Source organism: Chelmon rostratus, chromosome 19, assembly GCF_017976325.1.
Source record: "Chelmon rostratus isolate fCheRos1 chromosome 19, fCheRos1.pri, whole genome shotgun sequence".
Classification (NCBI taxonomy): Eukaryota; Metazoa; Chordata; class Actinopteri; order Chaetodontiformes; family Chaetodontidae; genus Chelmon; species Chelmon rostratus.
In genome coordinates, this window is record NC_055676.1 from 162,669 (window position 1) to 185,464 (window position 22,796).

The 22,796-nt window shown below is 43.5% G+C and overlaps 1 protein-coding gene across 1 annotated transcript in view; it reads left to right on the top strand.

Moving 5' to 3' along the window:
* The window catches only part of ror2 (receptor tyrosine kinase-like orphan receptor 2), a 53,711-nt gene that overhangs the window by 13,702 nt on the left and 17,213 nt on the right, over nucleotides 1-22,796 (top strand). Inside the window, exon 2 of the mRNA XM_041960463.1 lies at nucleotides 6,799-6,870. Coding sequence (XP_041816397.1) covers nucleotides 6,799-6,870 — 72 coding nt within the window. The remainder of the gene's footprint in view (nucleotides 1-6,798; nucleotides 6,871-22,796) is intronic.

Here is a 22,796-nt window from a genome sequence, read left to right on the forward strand (position 1 = left end):
GAAGACACTGATCGCATATGATCCATCACAATAGTTATTCAGAATGATTAAACAAGGTAGGAAACAGATACATTTCAATATGCAATATCCAATTGTTTCATTTTCAAATGATCACTTCCACAACATTTTGCAGGAAATCTTTTTCAATTTTTACTAGCCACTAACAGTTTTTATCAAATCATAAACTCTGAACCATGTTTGCACAAATTATCAATTATGTAAGATTTAACAAAAATCGACTCCTTTTAAAATAAATCTTATCACATTTGTACTAATCACTACATTTGCAGCCATTAAAACAAATCATCACGTCTGTTACACTTAGTAACACATCTGTAATAGTTTTTCAATATTTTTATCTTTGCCATGGCACTGACGTGTTGCCACCAACAACATCTGGCAATTGTTTCTTTGTTAGTCGGAAGCCTGGCATTGCATGCTCTTCACCAGTGTACTGTAATCTGGGATGTAAATTGACACTGCAACTCTGAGTGACTCTTGCAGATGTGCATCAGTGAGGCGGGTTCTGTGTTTGTTCTTAATGAAGTTCATGTCAGAAAAGGCTGATTCACACAGATAGGTTGAACCAAACATGCTGGCAACCTTCATGGCTGCTGTGCATACACCACTGTACTTTTCAGTGTCTGCAAGGTACCAAAAGTTGTGGGTAGAAAACGCGTTCGTCTCCTCATCTTTGCAGCGCTCAGAAGCTCATCTCAGCAAAGCTGGTTTGTCATGCGCACTAGACTGACCTCCGACCCAGGCTACGTCAGAGTTCGTATATGAAACTTTTTTTATGACATACACTTTTTTTTTACGTTTTTATGTATTCGTTTTTAAATTTACATCACTGTAAATGTAATTCAAAAAGAATAGCAACACAATTAATTAAAATGTTAGACAGAGCTAATTCGTGATTAGTGCTATTTTTAGTACTGGCTTACGGGCGACTGATGTGGATGCTGTGGGCGACCTGGTTCCGGCGGGCACCGGGTTAGTGACCCCTGCCCTAGCCAATTACGACGTTTAGGTGAGGTCAAGACTGCAAAAAGTTAGCAACCAGGTGCCAGGCCATAAGCAGCTTGCATCCAAGAAGCTGCGGGAACATCGTTACAAACGTGTTTACAAACACACACACACACACACACACACACACACACACACACTCGTGTGGTGAATAGCATTAATTTACCATTGCTCTTATCTACTTTAATTATTTTCCTATTTGGCCTCATGATGGCACTGTTGCCTCACTGTGAATAAACACTAAGCTACTAAGAAAAGTTAGCTTATTCTGTCACAACATGATGGTGCGGCACCTGGGTATCAGGTGTAGTGCAGAGCAGCACTTTCTTTTGAAATGAATATTTACTGATAATGAGGATTTGTTTTGTGCTGTTTATAAATGAGTTGATTTAAAAGCTGAGCTGCAACATCAGAGTGTTGAAGCTAACTCAGATGACATGGTCGGAACCATCCTAGTAGCAGTCCCAGACAAGTTAGGGCTGATTAGGAAACCTCAAGTTATCTCAACTGCCTCGACCTTGTTGTTGTGATGCCTAATCAGCATCACACTAATGTACTGTACGTAACTTAATGTACAATAGCAATGTCCTTTTCTTTAAAGCCAAATCATGATTTTATCCTCAATCAAATCAAGTACATTTGTTGTCCAAACCTAACCAAGTAGTTTTGGTGTCTAAACCTAACCAAAAGACCGCAACTGTTTCACATTAACCACATATTTATTGTAGTTCTCAGCAAATTTTATTTTGAAAGTGTAACCAGATATTACTAACTGAATGTTGCATGTTTATTAGTGGTAACTTGACTGCAGGTTTTGCACCTACAGGTGCTGCCTGTAGGTGCAAAACTAATGCTAGAGTGGTAGCCATAGTGTCATAGTTTGAAGTGTGGGACCACTGAGTGTGCAAATGTGATGAGTTTGGTGTGACAATGTGCTGGCACTGTGTGCACGTTTGAATGACCACAAGCAACTTAATTGTGTCTGGCGATTGCTGTGCTAATTTGTGTTTTGTAGCTGTCAGTCTATGAGAAGTTACAGAAGCCTATGTCTAAGAAAGCACAGTAGAAGCATAAAAAGTAACGACTTCACGAAAATACAGAATAAAATAATTAATAAAATGCCTATTAATTTTTCAAAAAATGTAATCCATGGCAAACTTTTGATTTTTGTGTTTGTTATTGTTAATGATACATTCTGAAAAGTTAACAAGATATTTGATTTTTATATATGGCTTAATCTGTGTTACATAAGTGCTGGGTCAATGAACTGTTAAACCGGTAGTTCTATTGAGATCAAGATCACAAGTTGTAATCCAGGACTCATCTTCTTGATGAAGAAGCATTGCCAGCATTGTGTTCAGATAATAACCTGTAGCATTACGTCAGGAAGATGGCGAGGCATGGTCTTCCGGAGACACCCATCTTCACGACTCATTAACAATGCAGCTGTAAAGAGTAAAAGTGGTGGAGCTCGTTAAGTTTCTGGATGCAACAATCACCAGCAACATGAAATAGAGACACACATGTCATCAGGCGAGCTCACCAGTGGATGTTCTTCCTCGTATTTCTCCGGAACAACTCCCAGAAAGTTCATACCCAGTTCTACAGAGCTACCAATGAGATTATTCTCTGCCTCTTCCATTACTGTGTGATACCCTGGAGCTTTGCAAATTGGAGTATTTTATCAACCTGGGATGGATCCAAATACAACAGGCCATTAGAGCCAACCCTATCAGAGTTAGAGGTAAGATCTTAAGCCCAAGCCCAAGCCCAAGCCCGACCCGACCCGGGCCGGGTCGGGCCTAAAATGTCAATCATTACGTTCGGGTCGGGTCGGGCTTCTCTCTCGCTGACTTTTTTTTTTTTGTTTTAATAAATATATGTTTATAAAAATGTATACTAAAACGATACTAAACTACGAAATACTTGTTATAAAATAAATAATTTGGATAAAACAGAGAAGGCTAAACAGGAGCCGCAGAGCCAGAGCATGCTCTGCGCACGTGAACGTCGTCCTCTTAAAATTCTTCCCCTCCGCAAGTCCGCATCTGACCTGCTGGTATCCCCGATATGGAGCAGCAAGAAGTGAAGGATAAACTAAAGACAGGGGAATGGAAAAGGCAAACATGCACCGGTAAGAGTGAGGTGTGGAAAAGCTTCAAATTGATTGTTGAAAATGCTACATAAACTTGCGCTGATAAAACTTGCGTCTCTGTCTATTATCCATCCGTCATTGTTCTTCTTTGTCTCTCTGCCTCTCTCTCTCTTAAAGTGCCGCGCTAAATTCTTAAGGATGTACTGCTGCTGTGGTTTATGGCCCAATTTTCAACCCGTCAAAATGACGGACGGCCTTAAATTTTTCCCGTCAACTCTTAAAAATGATGGAAAATTGTCGGTTAATGTAACCTCTGCAGACACAGAAATATAAAAGATGTAAATGTTTATACAGTCTTGTTTAACTTAGATTTCGTTACAAAAGACAGGCTTTAATTTGTTATCATAAATCACCCCTCCTCCCCCGAGTCCTCACAAATAAAATATGAAATTTCGGGTTTGCTTCGGGCTCGGGCCTGCAAATCACGTTAATTGGTCGGGCTCGGGCTGGGTCGGGCTTTAATACTCGTGGGCCTGGGTCGGGTCGGGCTGGATTTTTTGGGCCCGATCTTACCTCTAATCGGAGTTACCTCAGCTTGGGCACTGGGCAAATTAATAACAGGAAGTCAGAATTACAAAAAGGAGGTGTGGAAAGATGTGAGCATTCACCAATCACTGGAGTAAACCTTGAATATTTAAGCACAGGTAGTTTGGCTTCAACACAAGTTTGCAGGTACACTTTCAGATTGTTAAGCTTTTCTTGCTGTTCTATGTTCTTTCAGAAACAGATCACTGCTTGTTGTTTAGAAGACATTTCAAGGATGTCAAAACTGGTCAGAGGTACTGGCCTAGTATCTGGCCTAGAAATGTGGCCTGTCATTACTGTGCTTAATATGTCTTGGCTAGATGAGATGACTAGAGATGATTTCCAAGGCTAAAGAGTGAATCCAAATACAGCATCTGCATATGATGTAGAAATATTTTGTGAAATAATCCCTCCTTCTCATACTGAAGGAAGCTTATCTCCATGTCAGCATACATCAATGGCTAGATGTAGTCAGAATCTATTGATTGAAGCATGGCTCCTGAAAGGAATAATGAAGTCCTCAGCACCACCAATTTCCTCCACCAGCCTCATATGTCAAGCACATGCTCTGTATCATAGGGAAGGCAGGAACCAATTCCAAGTCAAGTTGAGCTAATAACATAGCCATACATTGTATTTTCTCACAAGCGCCTGGTCCTGATTAGCTCCTAGGCAGAGCCAGACCCAATCGTATGGAGCAACCAGGGTATCCATTACACACATTCCTGATTAAAAAGTATTGTGTATACCAGAGGAAAATTCCAGTTTGCCTCACAGATGAACTGAGGAAAGTGGCTAAGGGAACACTGAAACAGTTTTCAGGTGGATAGTATCCTCTAAACACAACAAAATGTCATCATCAAACCATGTAAAACTAATGACTTAAACCGATTTATATCTGGCATATTTTTCTGTTGCTGCATTATTGCGGAGAATTATTGATGGAGCTCAAGACACAACCTGAGGATAACTGCTTTATTCCAAAGGATTTCACTATTGAGTTTTGAAGTTTTTTTTTTTTTTTTTATCAAGGAGTGACCTAGTTGCTTGCTCTCTTACAGTGCATAACATTCAGTTACAGGAGACAGTTCAAGTCCTTTCAATGCCATTAGACGTGCTGCTCTAAAACCTACTGAGCACATAACTCACACAGAATGAATCATTTCAGCTCTTGCAGAACTGTCAACTTTTCAATTCAATTCAATTGATTCTTATTTATATAATACCAAATCAAAACCGAAGTTGTCTCAGGACACTTTCCATATGGAGCAGTTACAGACCAAACTCTTCGTCTACAAACTCGAGCAGAACCAGACTCTGGGTGGGCAGCTATCTGCTTCGCCCGGTTGGGTGAGAGAGAGAGAGAGACAGATAGAGAGAGAGAGAGAGAGGGGGGCAGAGAGAGAGAGAGGTTCAGGGATGGACAGAAATCATAGTACTGACAGCTGTAATAGATTTATAGGTATACAAAGTACATAAGGCAAATTATATGCCTATGTGATATATTTATGTATGTGATGTATTAACATATTAATAGCAGATAGTATATAAACATAGTACAGCACTAATGATCTAATCATAATGGTAGCATAGCTAATAACAATAAAAGTTGCAGTGGATGAAAAATTAAGGGCCCAATGGCTTTTTCAAGCCTTGGCCTCAGGACAAAAATGGGAAGAGGAAAGAGCGGCTGAAGCTGCAGTCACTGGTGCACGGTGAGAACAGATATGGGGACAGGACACAAACTTTTAGAGCTCTGATACTATGGTGAGGCAGGTAAATAGATAGGTGGCTGTCAAGCCAGAGCTGTTGCTTCCTGTTGAGTCGGAAGATCGGATGGGCTTCCTGCAGCTGTAGCAGCTCGGGGTGCAGCAGTCAGGGAGGATAGTATTAAAAGTTGAACTGAAGTCCACAAACAGAGCTCTGACATAGAGCTGTATGCCTGTACCGCTTTCCTGATGGAAGCGGTACAAACAGTCGGCCACAGACTGTTGGTACCTTCTCACCACCACCAAGAGACAGAGGGACAGCTTCTTCTCCAGAGCTGTCAGAGCTATCACCCCCAGCAGCCCCTCACTGGAGTGAGACTGTGAGAACTACGAGCCACTGCACACTGCACTTTTACACCTTCACCTCCAGCTCCACCTGCACCTTCTGTGTACTTAACATATTAGTACACACACGCTTAACTAAATGGTCAGCCATTTGCATTCAGTATATACATTTTAGTATATTGGTACATTTCACTGGTATAATTTATTGTTTATTGTTTAGTATATTTTAATTTCTGGTATGTTTTTATTGCATTTATGAATATTTTGACTGCATGTTGGTTTATTTTATTCTAGTATCTTAATTTTATTTTATAATCTTTCTTATCTTTCTTATCTTGTTTCTAACATGGGGGTTGCAATGCAAATCTCATTGACAATAAAGAAATCTTGAATCTTGAATTTTGACATAGGTGCTGGATGTGGTATAGGCTGAGATTAAAAGAGTTGTCCATGGAGCGGTGGGTTCTGTAGACAGACTGTAAATGGTGCAGAATGGGGTCTATGATTAATTTGAGGAAAAACAGAATGAGTCTTTTGAAGTATTTAATGACAACAGATGTCTGAGGAACAGATCTGTAGTCATTCAGACATGTAACTCTGTCCTTCGTTGGTACTGGGACAATGGTAGATGTTTTGAAACTGGCACAAGTCATTCAGAGATAGACTGACTGAAAATGAATGAGAACACAAGTGAAAGCTGGGTGTGCCAGTGCCTTAGTGTGACTCGGAAGACACACTGTCAGGTCTTTGGGCTTGTGGTTCTTGTACCTTATGATGATTTTGTTTGGGAGGCAGACCTACTCACAGAATATGCATATACATACACATAGTGTCAGCAAATACATTCTTGTTGTCCGCAGCCCCCCTCAGAATCCAAGTCACTGCACTCCATGCAGCCCTGAAGTATGTTAGTTGCTTCTGGAGTCCATTACCTTACTCTAATACTGCATGGTTTAGCACTTTTCAGTTGCTGACATGTCATGTTGTATTTCAGCATTAGATTTAACTCTCATATCCTCTCTATGGCTGTTTCTACAGCTGATCCAGGCCTGTCAGTGGATACGGATGGTCTGCCTGAAGCTCAGAGTGGAGCTGCACCTACACCTGAAGGTAAGATAAATACTTCTCATTTGGTTTTCTGAGCTGTTCAGAGTGCACAGTCAAAATATCACCTACCAATGTGGTAAAGGTTGCTAATCAATATGTTGTATGTTATTTGTTAAATCCATACAAAAATAGACATGTACACATATTGTAGGAGGAGCTACATGCTGGAACTATTTCTTGATAAACAACAGTCAAGCACTGTGTCTGTTCACAGTTTCCTTAAGTCTTGTCGTGACACGGAGGTTGTCGAGTTTGGAACTTTTGTGATTATATAGAGACCAAACCAAAAGCTGTGCTCATTAGTTGTATCTGAAAACTGCACTATAGCTTAAGATGCTGCACAGAAGGACTTGCTGGATGGAACAACTGTTGTTTGCCCATAGAGGATTTTACCAAAGAACAAATTGTCATTTAACATTTCTGTTTATATAGATTAAAAAAGTGTGTAAATTAGTTGGTAGGCATATTTTTGAACTTTGGACAGAGGCAGGTTGGCAGTTTCCCTTTGCTCTCAGTCTTTATGACAAGCTAAGCTAGCCAAGTCTCAGCTCCAAACATGGTCCACTTAAGTATGCGAATACAAACTCTTTGAGATACTCAAGATCAATTTCACATGTCATTGCAGCTTGTCACCTGAAAAATCTTCCTACAATGTAAATGTGGGGCAACTAGGTAGAATGGGTTTGACCCCCGGCCTTTGAAGTGCACATGTCAAAGTATCCTTGGAGAAGTTACTGAACCCCAACTTGCTTCCGATGCTTTATCCTCTGCGTGCGTGAATGGTTGGTGGCTTAACCACCATCATACAAATGTGTGTAAATGGGTGAATGCAGACTTGTGTTCTTAAAGCATTTTGAGTGGTTGTCAGATTAGAAAAGGACTAAAATAGCCCATTAAGTATTTACCAAATGTGAGCTGCAGCCTAAGCATTGCAGCTAGGGGGCACAAAACTGTTAAGCTTTTTTTGGATAAACTTTTGCTTGAGACAACTGGTTGACCAGTCTGACAGAGCTCTAGCTGAACATGTTCATATCATGGATACTTTGGGGAGAACCATTTCATAAGCATATGGATGACAATTTCTCACCTCATCCTTCAGACAGGAATGTGGAATCAGCCACAACATTAAAACCGCTGACAGGTGAAGTGAGTAATGTAAATAATCTGATTAGAATGCAATGTTCTGCCAGGGAACCTTTGGACCTGGTATTCATTCACCACTCACCACTCATGAGTACACTTCCTCATGGCAACAGCAATCCCCAATGGCAATGACCCCCTCAGCACGAAAGTGTGCCCTGGCACACAGCAAAATCTGCTCAGGAATGAACCAACAAATGAGAAAAAGAGCTCAAAGCATCAGCCTGGTCTCCAATTTCCCCAGATCCCATTCCAATCAAGTATCTGTGGGATGTGCTAGAACAAGTCTGATCCATTGAGGCTCCATCGAAGATCAATTACAATGCTGCCAAGATTACACCATGGAAAATACAAATATATACAAATCAAATCAATGAGCAAAATTAGCTTAGGCAGGTAATGGATGATTATTAAGTACTTTACATGTCTAACGTGTCCAAGAGGTATAAGAGTATTCAGTTTAAATGGTCACATTGCTAGAGATTACATGAGTCTGCTACAAAAAGCAGTCTTTCCAAGATCAGTCCTGGCACAAGGTACTCAAAGAACCATTTCGTTAGGGGCTTCACCAATTTATTAATGATGACTAACAGGTTTGCTAGTGATTGTGACCCTTAGCTCTGTCATGCAGCATGGTGGGTGTTCAGCATGGCCTCTTGGCCTTGAGCATCATCATTTTGTAATTTAAGGGGAAGCTTCAACACTGCTGCAGCAGGGTCTGTTTAATACCAGAGTGGGGAAATGCGATGACAATATGGGAACTGTGACCATCAGTTCTCTCTGGACCAAAGTAAGCCCTGAGCAGTAATAGTATTCACAAACATTTTGGAGTAATTCTTTAGAACAGAAGGGAAGTTCTGCAGAGGTTTCAAAGTAATTATTCCCTCCTTGTTATAATCATTATGTTGAGTGTAGTTTCAAAGCACAGTCTTGTCATGTGTTTGATGAACAAGGCCTTGTGGTTCTTGTACCTTATGATGAATTTACTCACCGACTATGCATATGTGTATATATTGTGTCAGCCAATGGACTGTCTTTGTCCATTACCATACTCTGTATGTATGGTATGGTTTAGGCCTCTTCAGTTGCTGTCTGTTTGTCGGGACCATCAATATTATGTAGTGTCCAAGGAGTGCCAGTGTCCCAGTCCCAGCTCTCATAAGTTGGTATCCAGGTAAATCCACAGCAATGTCGGAAAATGTTGTCATATAGTGAGGTTTTGCTGAAAAATAAGGGAGAGTTACTCAGTCTTAAATGTCTGTTAAGTGAACTGGCTTCAGCCATTTTGTTGCAGAGACAGCTCACATTTGACATGCAAATAGAGGGGGTGTTATGTGGTGTCCTCTCCTCCTCCACTTACAGAGGGCACCAGCTTGGCAACCCCTATAACACCACACAGGGTGTGAGTGTGCTGAACCAGCCTTTCCAGGGAATACACAGTCATGGATTTCCTCAGATAGACTCAAAGAAAAGTCAGAGATGAATCAGTGTGCATTAATTCCCAGACATTTAGGAGCGTATCCCAATTGTAACTGGACCACATAATGGAGAAAAAACCTAATTACACAAAGAACATTGAAATCCAACATGAAAGTTGGAAGGGTGGAAAAATGGAAGGAACATCAGGAAGAGCATCAAAGCTGGGATCCCTCTTCCAGGACAGGGTGTCCTGCGTCACACCACCTGTCTACTGTCAACTGTCTACACCCTGTCTACCATGGAGGTCAGAGTACACAGTTGCACAAGAGGCAAAGCTTAAGTACACAATTCACACAAATAGGTGGAAAGAAACACACACACACACACAGAGGGAGGACAAGAACGGGAAACTCAAGAGAGATGGAACAAACCACAGAGTGGTTTATCAGCTGGTGGTTTGAGGGGCAGTCCTCAGTGAGGTGTTTCAATTTTTTGTTCTTATTCCTGGTTTAGGCCCGGAGGGCAAGTGAACTGTATACAGTATATGAATGTTGTTGCGCCTGGAACAGCCTTCCTGGTCCGACAGTTTGTCCCTGCAGTGCCTTTTGGCTGTTGAGTAGTTGGATTAAGGTGTCTTTAACTCACACTTTTCTCTTTCTCAGGTGGCTTCTTTAATTTGGAATGGTCATTTTCCTATTTTTCCTCTGGGCAGACGTCTGTAGCTTCTTTTTCAGTTCCTCTCTCTATGACTGCTGTTTCCTGTTTTTTATCCAATGTTAAACCAAAACGTTGCTCTGCAAAAAGGAATAAGATGAAATTATCTCTGGGTTTGGTAATTCTTCTATTCTTGCTCATGTTTTTTACACAAATTGTCTGTTGAAACTGTCACATGTAAAAAAAAAAGCTACCTCAGCACTACACAGTACTAGTGCATCAAGTAGGATTTTCTACCTGCAAGCAGCGGTTGGAGGCTGTGACCTCAACTGCAGGACCCCAAGACCTCTAGATGATTCTCATTACCTTACAAGGAGAAATTCCTTTTTTTCCATTTTTATGTAGAGGACAAATTTGGTATGTGCCTGACACCGGTACAACCAAGTTATTCAGGACTCCAGATTCGGAAGTTATGTAACATCATACTTCTTACTCTGTCATTACGGTACACCTTATACTTAGACCCTCAGATCACATTGTTCTTGTTGTCATATTATAATGATGTGCCCTGAATTGATCTTTGCTTTGCTGCCCTCCCCTCTCTCACACTTACATTTACTCATTCGGAGAGCTGCAGTACATCCTTAAACGAAGGATAAAGGCATTATGATTTAAGAGCTACATGGTGATATCACTCATCTGAAGCCTGGCCTGTGGAGAGAGGCTTGGCACACATCATTGTTTTCCATTACGTAAATCAGTCCAGAGCCTGGCTGCTACTCGAAAAGCAGATGGTACTAAGAGCCAGAGGACTTCTGCGTGTGTGTGTGTGTGTGTGTGTTTATCAATGTTCATTCCTTTTTATTTCCTTATACAGTAATCTACATAACTGACAGGGATCCTAGCAGAGTCAAGAGTAGTGAAGAAATGGGCAAACATATCTGTCAGCTCTGCAGTGCTAAGGTCCTATCAAAAAACTTTGACCTGCACGGTTACTCTGACTGACAGAAGAGTAAGACTGAATTACTGTACATTAGTTTGATCCTTGTTGCATTCTAATTGCAGTTGAGTTGTTTTACGTTCTCTGGGAGAACTTCACAAACACACTTTGTACATTCATAGTACACTTAAATTATATTTCTAATACACTAAAGATAGATAGATGGATAGATAGATAGATAGATACTTTATTTATCTCCAAGGAGAAATTTGCAGTTCCAGCAGCTCAAAAAGGTGGACACACAAGGGCATGCAAATAAGAACAGGAACTACTTTCAAGTAATGTGCAACTTACAAGTGATGAACAACTTACAAGTACAGATCAACCTTCAAGTAAGGCACAACTTTCAAGTAAGAGGCAAAAATCCAATACAAAATACAAGATACCAATATAAGAAAAAAAAATAGTGAAGTAAAAAATAAAGAACTAAGCTATACAGGATAAACATCTGAACCACAGGATAAACATCTGAACTAAACATTCGAGCAGTTAAATGTGTGCGCAGTAGTGCAGTTGTGCAAAGTACCAGTGTGCAATAGTCGGTTTGAGTCCAGCATATGGATGTGTGTGAGATAAAGTGCATGTGTCCATGTGTGTTGTAGGTGTGTAGTGAGTTTGGAGTTGTTGTGTTGGTTAATGTTTTTGTTGCCCTCCCCGAGAGGTGTTGAAGAGCCGTACAGCGTGGGGGAGGAACGATCTTTTCAGTCTGTCCGTAGAGCAGGACAATGACAGCAGTCTGTCACTGAAGCTGCTCCTCCGCCTGGAGATGGTGCTGTGCAGTGGATGATCAGGATTGTCTATTATGGACAGGAGCTTGTTCAGTGACCGTCACTCTGCCACAGATGTCAGATTGTCCAGCTCTGTGCCAATGACGGAGCCTGCCTTCCTCACTAGTTTGTCCAGGCGTGCTGCGTCCTTCTTCTTCAGGCTGCTTCCCCAGCACACTACTGCGTACAGGAGGGCACTCGCTACCACAGACTGGTAGAAAATCTGCAGCAGCTTTTTGCAGATGTTGAAGGACGCCAGCCTTCTGAGGAAGTACGGGTGGCTCTGTCCTTTCCTGCACAGAGCGTCAGTGTTGGCAGTCCAATCCAGTTTCTCATCCAGCTGCACTCCCAGATATTTGTAGGTGTGAACCACTTCCACGCAGTCCCCTTAAATGATGACCGGTTCTGGACACGGCCAGGGTCTCCTAAAGTCCACCACCATCTCCCTGGTCTTGAGGAGCAGGTGGTTGGAGTCACACCATGTGATGAAGTCCTGGATCAGTTTCCTGTACTCATCCTCTTGTCCACTCCTGATACAGCCCACTATTGCTGTGTCGTCCGCGAACTTCTGTACATTACAGAGCTCTGAGTTGTACTGAAAGTCGGATGTGTACAGGGTGAACAGGACCGGAGAGAGCACAGTTCCCTGCGGTGCTCCTGTGCTGCTGGCCACAGTGTTGGACCTGCAGTCCCCCAGCTTCATATACTGCGGTCTGCTAGTCAGGTAGTCTGTAATCCATGCCACCAGGTGTGTTTCAACTCCCATCTCTGTCAGTTTGTCCCTGAGGAGCAGTGGCTGGATGGTGTTAAAGGCACTGGAGAAGTCCAAGAATGTAATCCTCACAGCACCACTGCCTCTGTCCAGGTGAGAGAGAGATCGGTGTAGCAGGAAGATGATGGCATCCTCCACTCCCGTCTTCTCCCGGTAAGAAAACTGCAGAGGGTCAAGAGCGTGTTGGATCTGTGGCCTCAGGTGATGGAGCAGCAGCTGTTCCATGGTCTTCATCACGTGTGACGTTAGGGCGACCGGCCTGAAGTCATTCAGCTCACCAGGATGTGGTTTCTTAGGGACTGGAATGATGCAGGATGTCTTCCACAGCTGGGGAACCCTTCCCTGTCCCAGGCTCAGATTGAATATGCGCTGAAGGGGGTGTCCCAGCTCCCTCGCACAGGCCTTCAGCAGTCATGGTGACACTCCATCTGGACCTGCGGCTTTGCTGGGGCGCAGCCTCTTCAGCTCACGACAGACCTGAGCTGCTGTGATTGTCGTGGGTGGTGTGAGGGGAGGAGGGGAGATGTCCTCATCTGTGTTGGTGATGGCTTGCGGGAGTAGGAGGGTGGGGGCTGCTGTGCTCAGAGGTGTGAATGGGTTAGGGTGATCAAATCTAATGAAGAAGTGGTTGAGCTGGTTTGCCCTCCCCACATCCCCCTCAGTGTGGGCACCCTTCTTGGAGCTGCAGCCAGTGATGGTCTTCATCCCCTCCCACACCTCCCTCATGTTGTTGTTCTGCATCCTTACTTCTAATTTCCTTCCTTACTGCTCCTTCGCCTCTCTGAGCTGGACTCTGAGTTCCTTCTGTACCCTCTTGATTTCCAGTGTATCACCATCTTTGAAGGCTTTCTTCATCTGGTTCAGAAGTCCTTTGATGTCACTGGTAATCCAGGGCTTGTTGTTGGCAAAGCAGAGTACAGTTTTTACTGGAACAACAGTGTCCATACAGAAGTTAATATAGTCTGTGGTGCAGTCAACCATCTCCTCCATGTTCTCGTTGTGAGACCCCTGCAGTGCTTCCCAGTCTGTGGTCTCAAAGCAGTCTTTCAGAGCCTGCTCGGCGTTAGGAGACCACTTCCTGAATGAGCGTGTTGTTGTTGGTAGTCTCCTCACTCTTGGTGTGTAGTGAGGTTTGAGCAGGACCAGATTGCGATCTGCTTTCCCCAGTGCTGGCAGGGGGGTGGCTCTGTATGCGTTCTTCACCTTTGCATACATCAGATCTATAGTCCTCTTCCCCCTGGTGTTACAGTCCATGTACTGGTGAAAAGCAGCCAGTGTATTGTCCAAAGTGACATGGTTAAAGTCCCCAGAGATTAGCACAAGGGCCTCAGGATGCTGTGTTTGAAGTTTGGCCACAGCGCTGTGGACGATGTCACACGCAGCCTCCGCGTCGGCACGCGGCGGAATGTAAACAATGAGAACAATGGCGTGGCTGAACTCCCTGGGCAAGTAATAGGGATGTAAACTTACAGCCATGAGTTCAATATCCCTGCAGCAGCTGGAGATTTTAATGTTCACATGCCCAGGATTGCACCACCGTTTGTTTACATACAGTGCGAGTCCTCCTCCTTTGCGCTTCCCACAGGCTCTTGTGTCTCTGTCCGCTCTGACTGTGCTGAAGTCCGGTAGCTCCACGTTAGCACCTGGGATGCTAGCTGTTAGCCACATCTCAGTAAGACACAGTAAACTGCACTCCCTGAAGGTCTTTAGGTTCTTCGTCAGCGCAGCCAGTTTGTCGATCTTATTCGGTAAAGAGTTCACGTTTCCCATGATCATTTAAGGTACCATAGGCTTGAATCTCCACCTCTTTGCTAGCCGCTTAGCTTTAAGCATAGCGCCGGCTCTGCAGCCCCGGTACGGCTTCCTTACGTCCACAGGTAGACACGGGACCACACCGAAGCGAGACTCTGTTCTCAGGGCCATTAAAAAGTTCCTCGAATAAACGAGTGTCTGCGTTGAAGTTGTAGAGTCCATATCCATAGGATAGAGAAGTACTTTCCAAGAAACCCAGAAAGAGGAAGAAAATAAAAACAAAAGAGTGCGAAGATCAAGAGGCTAGAGAGGCTGCCACTCGCGTCGGCGCCGGAAAACTTTCTAAAGAATACGACTTTCGACCTGCCCATCATACTTACAATAGTCTACAGTGAAACTATTTGAAAAACATTTTACAAAAACAGATTTAAAGTATCATTCTCCATTGCCATTAATAATACTAACATTGTTCTTAGCAAGTTAATAGCTGAAATATGGGAAGACTGTGATATAAAGAATTTGAGGTAAGAGATATGATATAACTTTATTGATCCCACACCAGGGAAATTAAGATGTTAGGGACAGCAATAATAGCATGAATAAAAGCAAGAATAAAAAGGTGACGTAGAAAAGAACAAACAGACAATAAAAGGCATATAAAACAAAAATTAACTACATATATGTACATTATATACAAGAAGAGTATACAAATAATATTGAGTAATTGAATTGCACATGGAAGACATGGATAATAGAATACAGTGCTTTATGCTATTGCACAGTCAAAACATGTAACACAGTAGAAAAAGAAGATATAAGCAGGGTTAAAAAAAAGTAATATTGCGCAAGATATTTGCACAGATGTAACATATAATTGCAAAATGGTAAACAATTACAACACTGCACTCTTGATTCTGATTGGTCAATCGCCAAAATTCAGCTGTGTTTATTTCTCGACGTACGACCGCCTGCTTCCGAACAGTCATTGGCTAAAGGGGCAATCCGTTAATGTACCAAGCTCAATAACAAATCGCCAGCTGATTTGAGTGGCAAAATATGGAGCATTTTCCAGACATTACTTTTCATTTGTAAGGAGAGGACAAAACACTTGACTTGTGGCTGGAGAATGTCATGTCTCCAGCAACAAAGAAAAGAAAAGTAAAGAACAACGCTGGATGATTTCACTGAATAACTGTAAAGAAATATGTTCTCCTCCCTGCTGGTCTGCGCACAGTGAGGGGTGGTTGCTATGCAATGCACATGTTTACTTTCAGAGCCGTTACACAGTGAGAGTGGTGACAGACAAGAGTGGGCTAATTTTAAATCAATAAAATATGTTTTAAGAACTATTTTGTGTCACTTCATTGAATGCTTTAGTAGTAAGCTTTGTTCTAAACGGGATAAAGTATAGTGAGCAGGTTCCTAGGATGAATAGAAGCTTCTATGTCATCCTGTCGGGGTTTACTTCTCCATAGGAACCTGCTTTCAGGAACTGGGGACTAAGGGGGAATCTATGAGGGAGATCTATGGGTTGAACCCAGATGCAGACACAAGGACGTAGAAATAATATAACGTATTTATTTAACAAGGGACACCAAAAGTCAGGAAATTATGAAACACACTAGAGTCAAGGGATTACACATAACATGAGGGCGACACCGGGAAACACTGGGCAAACACAAACAAGCAACACAACAGAGCTAGAGACAAGACTAGGACAACACAATAAACACCAAAAACAACCAGGCTTCAGACTAAGACAAGACTTGGAACAAACTAAGGCAGTGGCGTGGGTAAAGAACAAAAAAAACCAAAACAATTAGACTAAAACGCTACAAAATGAGAAAACCAAAAACGCTCCCGAAGGAGGAAAACACAAAGGGGTGTGAAAAACGGAGCTGACCAACTAAAATCCAATCCAATCCAATCCAACTTTATTTATAAAGCACTTTAAAAAACAACCAAGGTGGACCAAAGTGCTGTACAGAAAAAATAAATAAAAACAGAATAAAAGAAATAAAATACAGTAACACAATAAAATAAATAACAATAAAACAATGAATAAAAAATGGAATAAAATAATAGATACATTCAACGTCTCAAAGTGTCAAAAGCCAGGGAGAAAAGATGGGTTTTTAGATGGGATTTAAAAACAGACAGAGAGGAGGCCTGTCTGATATGGAGAGGTAGATCGTTCCATAGTTTTGGAGCTGCTACAGCAAAGGCACGGTCACCTTTGAGCTTGCGCCTGGTTTTTGGTACACTCAGGAGCAGCTGATCAGCTGACCTGAGAGAGCGGGGGGGGGTGAATAAGGCTGCAGCAGCTCAGAGAGGTAGGGTGGGGCAAGGCCATTGAGGGATTTAAAAGTAAATAAAATAATTTTAAAATGTATCCTAAAAGGTATTGGCAGCCAGTGTAGTGAGGCTAAAATGGGAGAAATGTGCTCACGTTTGCGTGTGCCAGTTAAAAGACGTGCAGCAGCGTTTTGCACCATCTGAAGACGGCCGATGGAGGACCCACTAACCCCCACATAAAGTGCGTTACAGTAATCCAGCCTAGTGGTCACAAAGGCGTGGATTACTGTCTCAAAGTGCTGCCTGGAAAGAACTGATTTAATTTTGGCCAGCTGCCTCAACTGGAAGAAGCTCGATTTAACGACAGAGCTAATCTGATGGTCAAGCTTGAGATCCATGTCTATTTTGAATCCAAGGTTTGTGACGGTGGGCTTAATATACTGGGACATGGAACCAAGATTTACAAGTGGGGACCCACTGGTGCCACCAAAAACCATCACCTCTGTCTTTTTTTCATTAAAATTTAAAAAGTTCATAGCCATCCAGGCCTTTATGTCATCGAGACATCTGAGTAGTCGTACAACAGAGTGTTCATCCCTCTTTTTGAGAGGGACATAAATCTGACTGTCATCTGCGTAACAGTGGAAAGAAATCCCATGCTTCCTAAGTATGGAGCCCAGTGGGAGCAAGTAAAGAGAGAAAAGAAGGGGACCTAAGACTGAGCCCTGTGGGACCCCACATGTGAGACGAGCAGAGGAGGACACAGAGTCACCAAGGCTGACACAGAAAGTTCGATCAGCTAGGTATGACCTGAACCACTCGAGTGCTGTGCCCCTGATACCCACCCACTGTTTTAAACGAGAGATTAAAAGTTCATGGTCCACTGTGTCAAATGCAGCAGTCAAATCTAAAAGCACAAGAATAACACAGTCACCAGAGTCAGTGGCTAAAAAGATATCATTAAAAACTGATTCAGTGCTGTGCAGGGTTTTAAAACCGGATTGGAAGACCTCGAGAATTTTGTGCTCTTCCAGAAATGCCATTAGTTGTCTGCAAACTATCTTCTCGAGGATTTTTGAGAGAAAAGGCAATTTGGAAATAGGCCTAGTCCTGGTTTTTTAATCATAGGCTGCACTACTGCATGTTTGAAATTTTCGGGGACCACACCTGAGGACAAACTGCTATTGATGAGTGACAAAACAGAGGACCCTATAGTGGGGAGAACCTCTTTGAATAGTCGGGGAGGGACCACATCATCCGGGGAACCTGAGGGCTTCAACTGACCAACAGTCTTCTGTAGCGACGACAGAGTTACAGGCTCAAACCTGTCAAAGACAGCAGAGCAGGGCACACAGACTGAAGAGTCATATGCAGGGGGTGAGATTAAAGCCCTAGTGGAGGCAACCTTGTCAATGAAAAAGTGAAGAAAATTTTCACACACAGCAGGGGAGGACTCAATACAGACAGTTTGAGGGGCATTGAGAAGCGAGTCAATGGTCTTAAACAGGACACGAGGCTTATGACAGTTAGAAAGAATAATCTCAGAAAAATATTTCCTTTTCCCATCTTGCACAGTTTTCTGATAATGACGCCAGGAGTCCCTTAACATTTGAAATGACACCTGCAGTTTGTCCCTTTTCCACTTTCGCTCAGCACTACGGCACTTGCGTCTGACAGCACGAGTTGTGTCATTCAGCCAGGGTTCAGATTTAGTCCTGGACTGCCTGGTTTTTAACGGAGCCATGGTGTCTAAAACGGTTTGGCAGGTGGAATGAAACCGAGAGCTGAGCTCCTCCATATCGTTGTTCAAACACTCAGTGACACAGTTGTGAGTCTGACTGAAAACGGCCGAGAACTGAGCAGCAGTGGAGGGGTTTATGATGCGACAGCGTCGGGCAGCAGCGCGAGGTTTAACTGTATTACAGGCAAGAGCAACCTCAAATAATACAGGCATATGGTCAGAAAATACTGCGTCACAAACTTCTAAGTTAAAAACAGGCAAACCAAAGGATAAAACAAGATCGAGTGTGTGTCCGCGTTCTTGTGTGGGACCAGACACAGACTGCGCAAGATTAAAAGAGTCAATGAGGCTTAAAAAGTCCTTTGCCATTGGCTTATCAGGACAGCATACATGAATATTAAAATCCCCAACAATAAGGACACGGTCATATTTCGGCATGATTTCAGCCAGGAAATCAGAGAAGTCATTTAAAAAGTCCTTATTGTATTTGGGAGGCCGATAGACCACTGCACACAACACAGTGTGAGAGCAACAAAGTTCAAACAGGCTCAGTTCAAAGCTGGTGAAAGAGGATGGCAACGATAGCTGTTTACATTTATAGTGATTCTTAAAAACAATGGCAACTCCTCCACCTCGGCCCGACGTCCGCGGGGAGTTAAAAAAGCAGCAGTTCGCAGGCAAAAGTTCAGTGAAAACGCTGGACTCACCAATACTCAGCCAGGTCTCAGTCACACAGAGAAAGTCCAATCCTCGGGACGTGAAGAAATCCTTAAGAACAAAAGTTTTATTCGCTAGTGATCTAGCGTTTACCAGGCCAAACCTGGCAGGAGCCGGCAGCTCTGCGGCGTCAGCTGTCCGGGGAGCCCGGCTCAGAGGCCGCAGGTTACACGGATTCACCCCGCGCCGGCGGGGACAGGGAGAGCAGGGACCGCGGGGCTGGAACATCTCATCTGGGCCGACAACAGGTACCAGCCAGGTGTCGGCAGGGTCCAGCCTGGAGTCGACAGGATCCAGCGGGCGCCAAGAAATAAAAGTGCGAGGCATCGCTCCAAACGGGGTCCAGGAAGCCGTAGAAAAACGAGCCATTCAGGCCTTCAGTCTCACCAGCTGGCCGCTGCGTTTACCTCGGCGACGTCGGGGGCGCTTACGCCGGAGAGGTGGAGCTGGGGCGCGGCAAAGGTGAGCCGGGATCCCCGATAGAAACGGGGGCAAAGTTTTATGATCATGAGCATGATCCAATTTCACCAGATCTTTGGTATAAAGTCGTATATTCAGCAGCGTTTGGCGATCGTACACCAGTAGAGAGTTGACATGATGAGTGACGAGTGACAGAAACAGCACAAACACACACAGTATTGGCACAGGCAGACGGCCGGCCACACACACTGGCGCCATCTTGAGATTATTTGCCAATACCAAAAATATTTAAAAGAACTAGATATGAAAAACTAACAACTCAAAATACAGTCCTAGCAAACGGAGGAACAAGAATCTAAATAACAAAAGTAATCAAACCGAAAATCGCTCTTAACGAGGAGAATAAATCGGCTAAACTATAACTATGACAAGAAAACAGAAACTAAATTATAATGTTACAAACAAATAACAGTATGAAAAGAACATGACATGGAACATAAAACTAATGAGGGAAACGCAGACAACACTAAGGACGGGGACTCTACATAAAACAAGACATGAACAAAGACAAGAACAAGGCGATAAACAAACCAGAACTGTGGCAACTAAAAGTCGAAAACAAGGAACGACTCAAACCTGAACAGAAACGACTCAAAGGGGGGACACTAATGACGCACAGGTCCAGAGGGCAGTCCAGGGCAGAGCCAACTCTCCTGACCAGTCTTTTTCTGTCCCTCTCAGAGCTTCCACAGCCCCAGCAGACCAGTGTATAGATTGCAGATGCCACCGCAGTGTCATAAAATGCTCTTGACAGTGTCCTACATACTCCAAAGTACAGAATAGAACACAGATGTACAGAACATCTGTGTTGGCGTCAGTCCAGTTTGTGGTAGAGGTTAACACCCAGGAATTTGTACTTGCCCACAATCTCAATGTCCAAGCCCTGGATGTTCACCAGTGAAGTCTGTGGCACCTTCCTGCAGAAGTCTATCACCATTTGACAAAGCCAGGTAACAGTCTGCTCCGGCACTTTCCAGCTTCCCCCTCAGCAGTGAGGGCTGAATTGTGTTGAAAGCAATGGAGAAGTCAAAAAACATGATCCCACTGTGTTACCTGTGCTCTCCAGGTGGGAAAGAGAGCGATGGAGCAGGTAGATGATAGCATCTTCCACACCAATGCCTGGTTGGTATGCGAACTGCGGCAAAGATGGTTAAGTATAATCCTCTCCAGTGTCTGAGATGGTTTTCAGGCCCCTCCAAACCTCTCTGGTGTTGTTCCCCTGTAGGCGCTCCTCCAGCTTCCTCCTATAGCTCTCCTTGCCTTTCCCTATCTCCCTCTTCAGCTCCCTCTACACCCTCTTCAACTCAGTTCTGTCCCCAGACCCAAACCTTTTTCTTCTCATTCAGTAGGGTTTTCAGTTCAAGGGACACCCAGGGTTTGTTATTTGGGAAGCACTGTACCTTTCTGGTCGGCACAGTGTTGTCCACACAAAAGTTAATGTAGTGCGATGTCCTCTACGTGAGGACTGCACAACACTTCCCAGTAGGTGGGGTCAAAACAGTCCCTCAGTGCCATACTGGACTCATCTGACCATGTCTTCACACACACCTGATGGTTGGCCGTTGTTTACTCTCTCTTTTTACAAGTCCACAAAAGAGTAAAAAGCAAATCACTAGTCTCACCAGTTGTACATCTGTAAGAACGCATGATTGACCGAGACTAGTGACCGAAAAAAACGAGAAACACACAAGAAAACACTTAAACAGAGAGGAACGGTCGGAGCTGGGGTAACAGGCTGCCAATGTTCCCAATGTTCTCCAGGTGTGATTAGTTCTATGAAGCAGGTAGATGACTGTGTCTTCCACACCAATGCCTGATTGATGTGCAAACGTGTCTTCATCAGGTGAGTTAAGGCTCTGGGCCTGTAGTGTTTGGGCTCTCTGGGATGCAAAGTCTGGGGACCACACAGGAAGTTTTCCACCGGGCTGGAAATCTTTCCAGACTGAGGCTCAAGTTGAAGATGTGTGGAATGACTCCGCAGAGCTGATCTGGGGCCTGGGGGAGGGCTCCTGTTGAGTGAGGTGGGGGGAGGGGTATGTAGTCTCCGATGTTAAGTGGAGGGGGGCTAAGTGGTGTGAGATGGGTGCCACTGGTGTCAGAGAGCCTCTAGTGGAGAGGGAGGGGGTGTGGAGAAGTAACACCATCAGGTCTGTGCTCTGGTCAGTTGGTCAGTCTGTTGAAAAACAGATTCAGTTCATTTGCGCATTTATGGTCTCCAGATTCTAGGTCCATCCCACTGTCACTACTGTGGCCAGAGATTGTTTTCAGGCCTCTACAGATGTCTCTAACATTTTTGTCTTTTCCACAAAAAAGTCCACCATGCAGGTTGTTAAACCATAAACCATCCTCCCCATGTGGACTGCACAACGCTCCAAGTCAGTGGTGTCAAAGTCCCTTAGTGCCATACTGGACTCCTCAGACCATCTCCGCACATACCTTATGCTTGGTAGTTGGTAGTAGTATATTCACCATATGTATGTAGACAGATAGTAGATGAACCAGGTTGGGATCAGAGTGGGGCGAGGGGTGAAGAGCTGTCAGCATCCTTGGTGCTGATAATGGTATGGTATGAATGGTTTTATACCGTCACTGCACTTTGCTCTACCTCTGCATCCCCTCAACCTTCTCCTTATTTCCACAGGGATCTGTGGTCATTCCACTGGAGGTACCTTAGTGGCGTACAATGTTCTTGTGTGTAAACAATTAGTTGTCTTTATCTTTTCATTACTGTAGACAATTTGAAAAGTTATTTCATCTGCTGTCAGCAACACACACATATGTTGCTCTCTTCTCACTGCAGAACTTAAGCATGTGGTTTCTTATCATTCTTGGAGGAAGAGCTTTTCTGGGGCCAGTTGTTTGCATTAGGGGGAACATTGGGCAGTCAGTCAGTTGGTCCATCCATTAAGCATATGGTCCAAAGCGAAATATTATAACAAATACATACTCTTACTCCAATACATAATCAGTTTACACATTTTTACACCTCACCCACAAGGAATATAAAAATGTTTATACCAACATGTGTGCTGCCACAGCTTCCCCACTGCCCACCCTCCTTATGTCTTCAAACTTTGTTTGCTATATATTTGAAGGATAATTCTGGTATTCTTAGACCTCAGACCTGTTACATATTTTGTGGTCTAAGTGATTAATAGGTACAAAAAGTTTTGGAGGTGGTCTAGTACATCA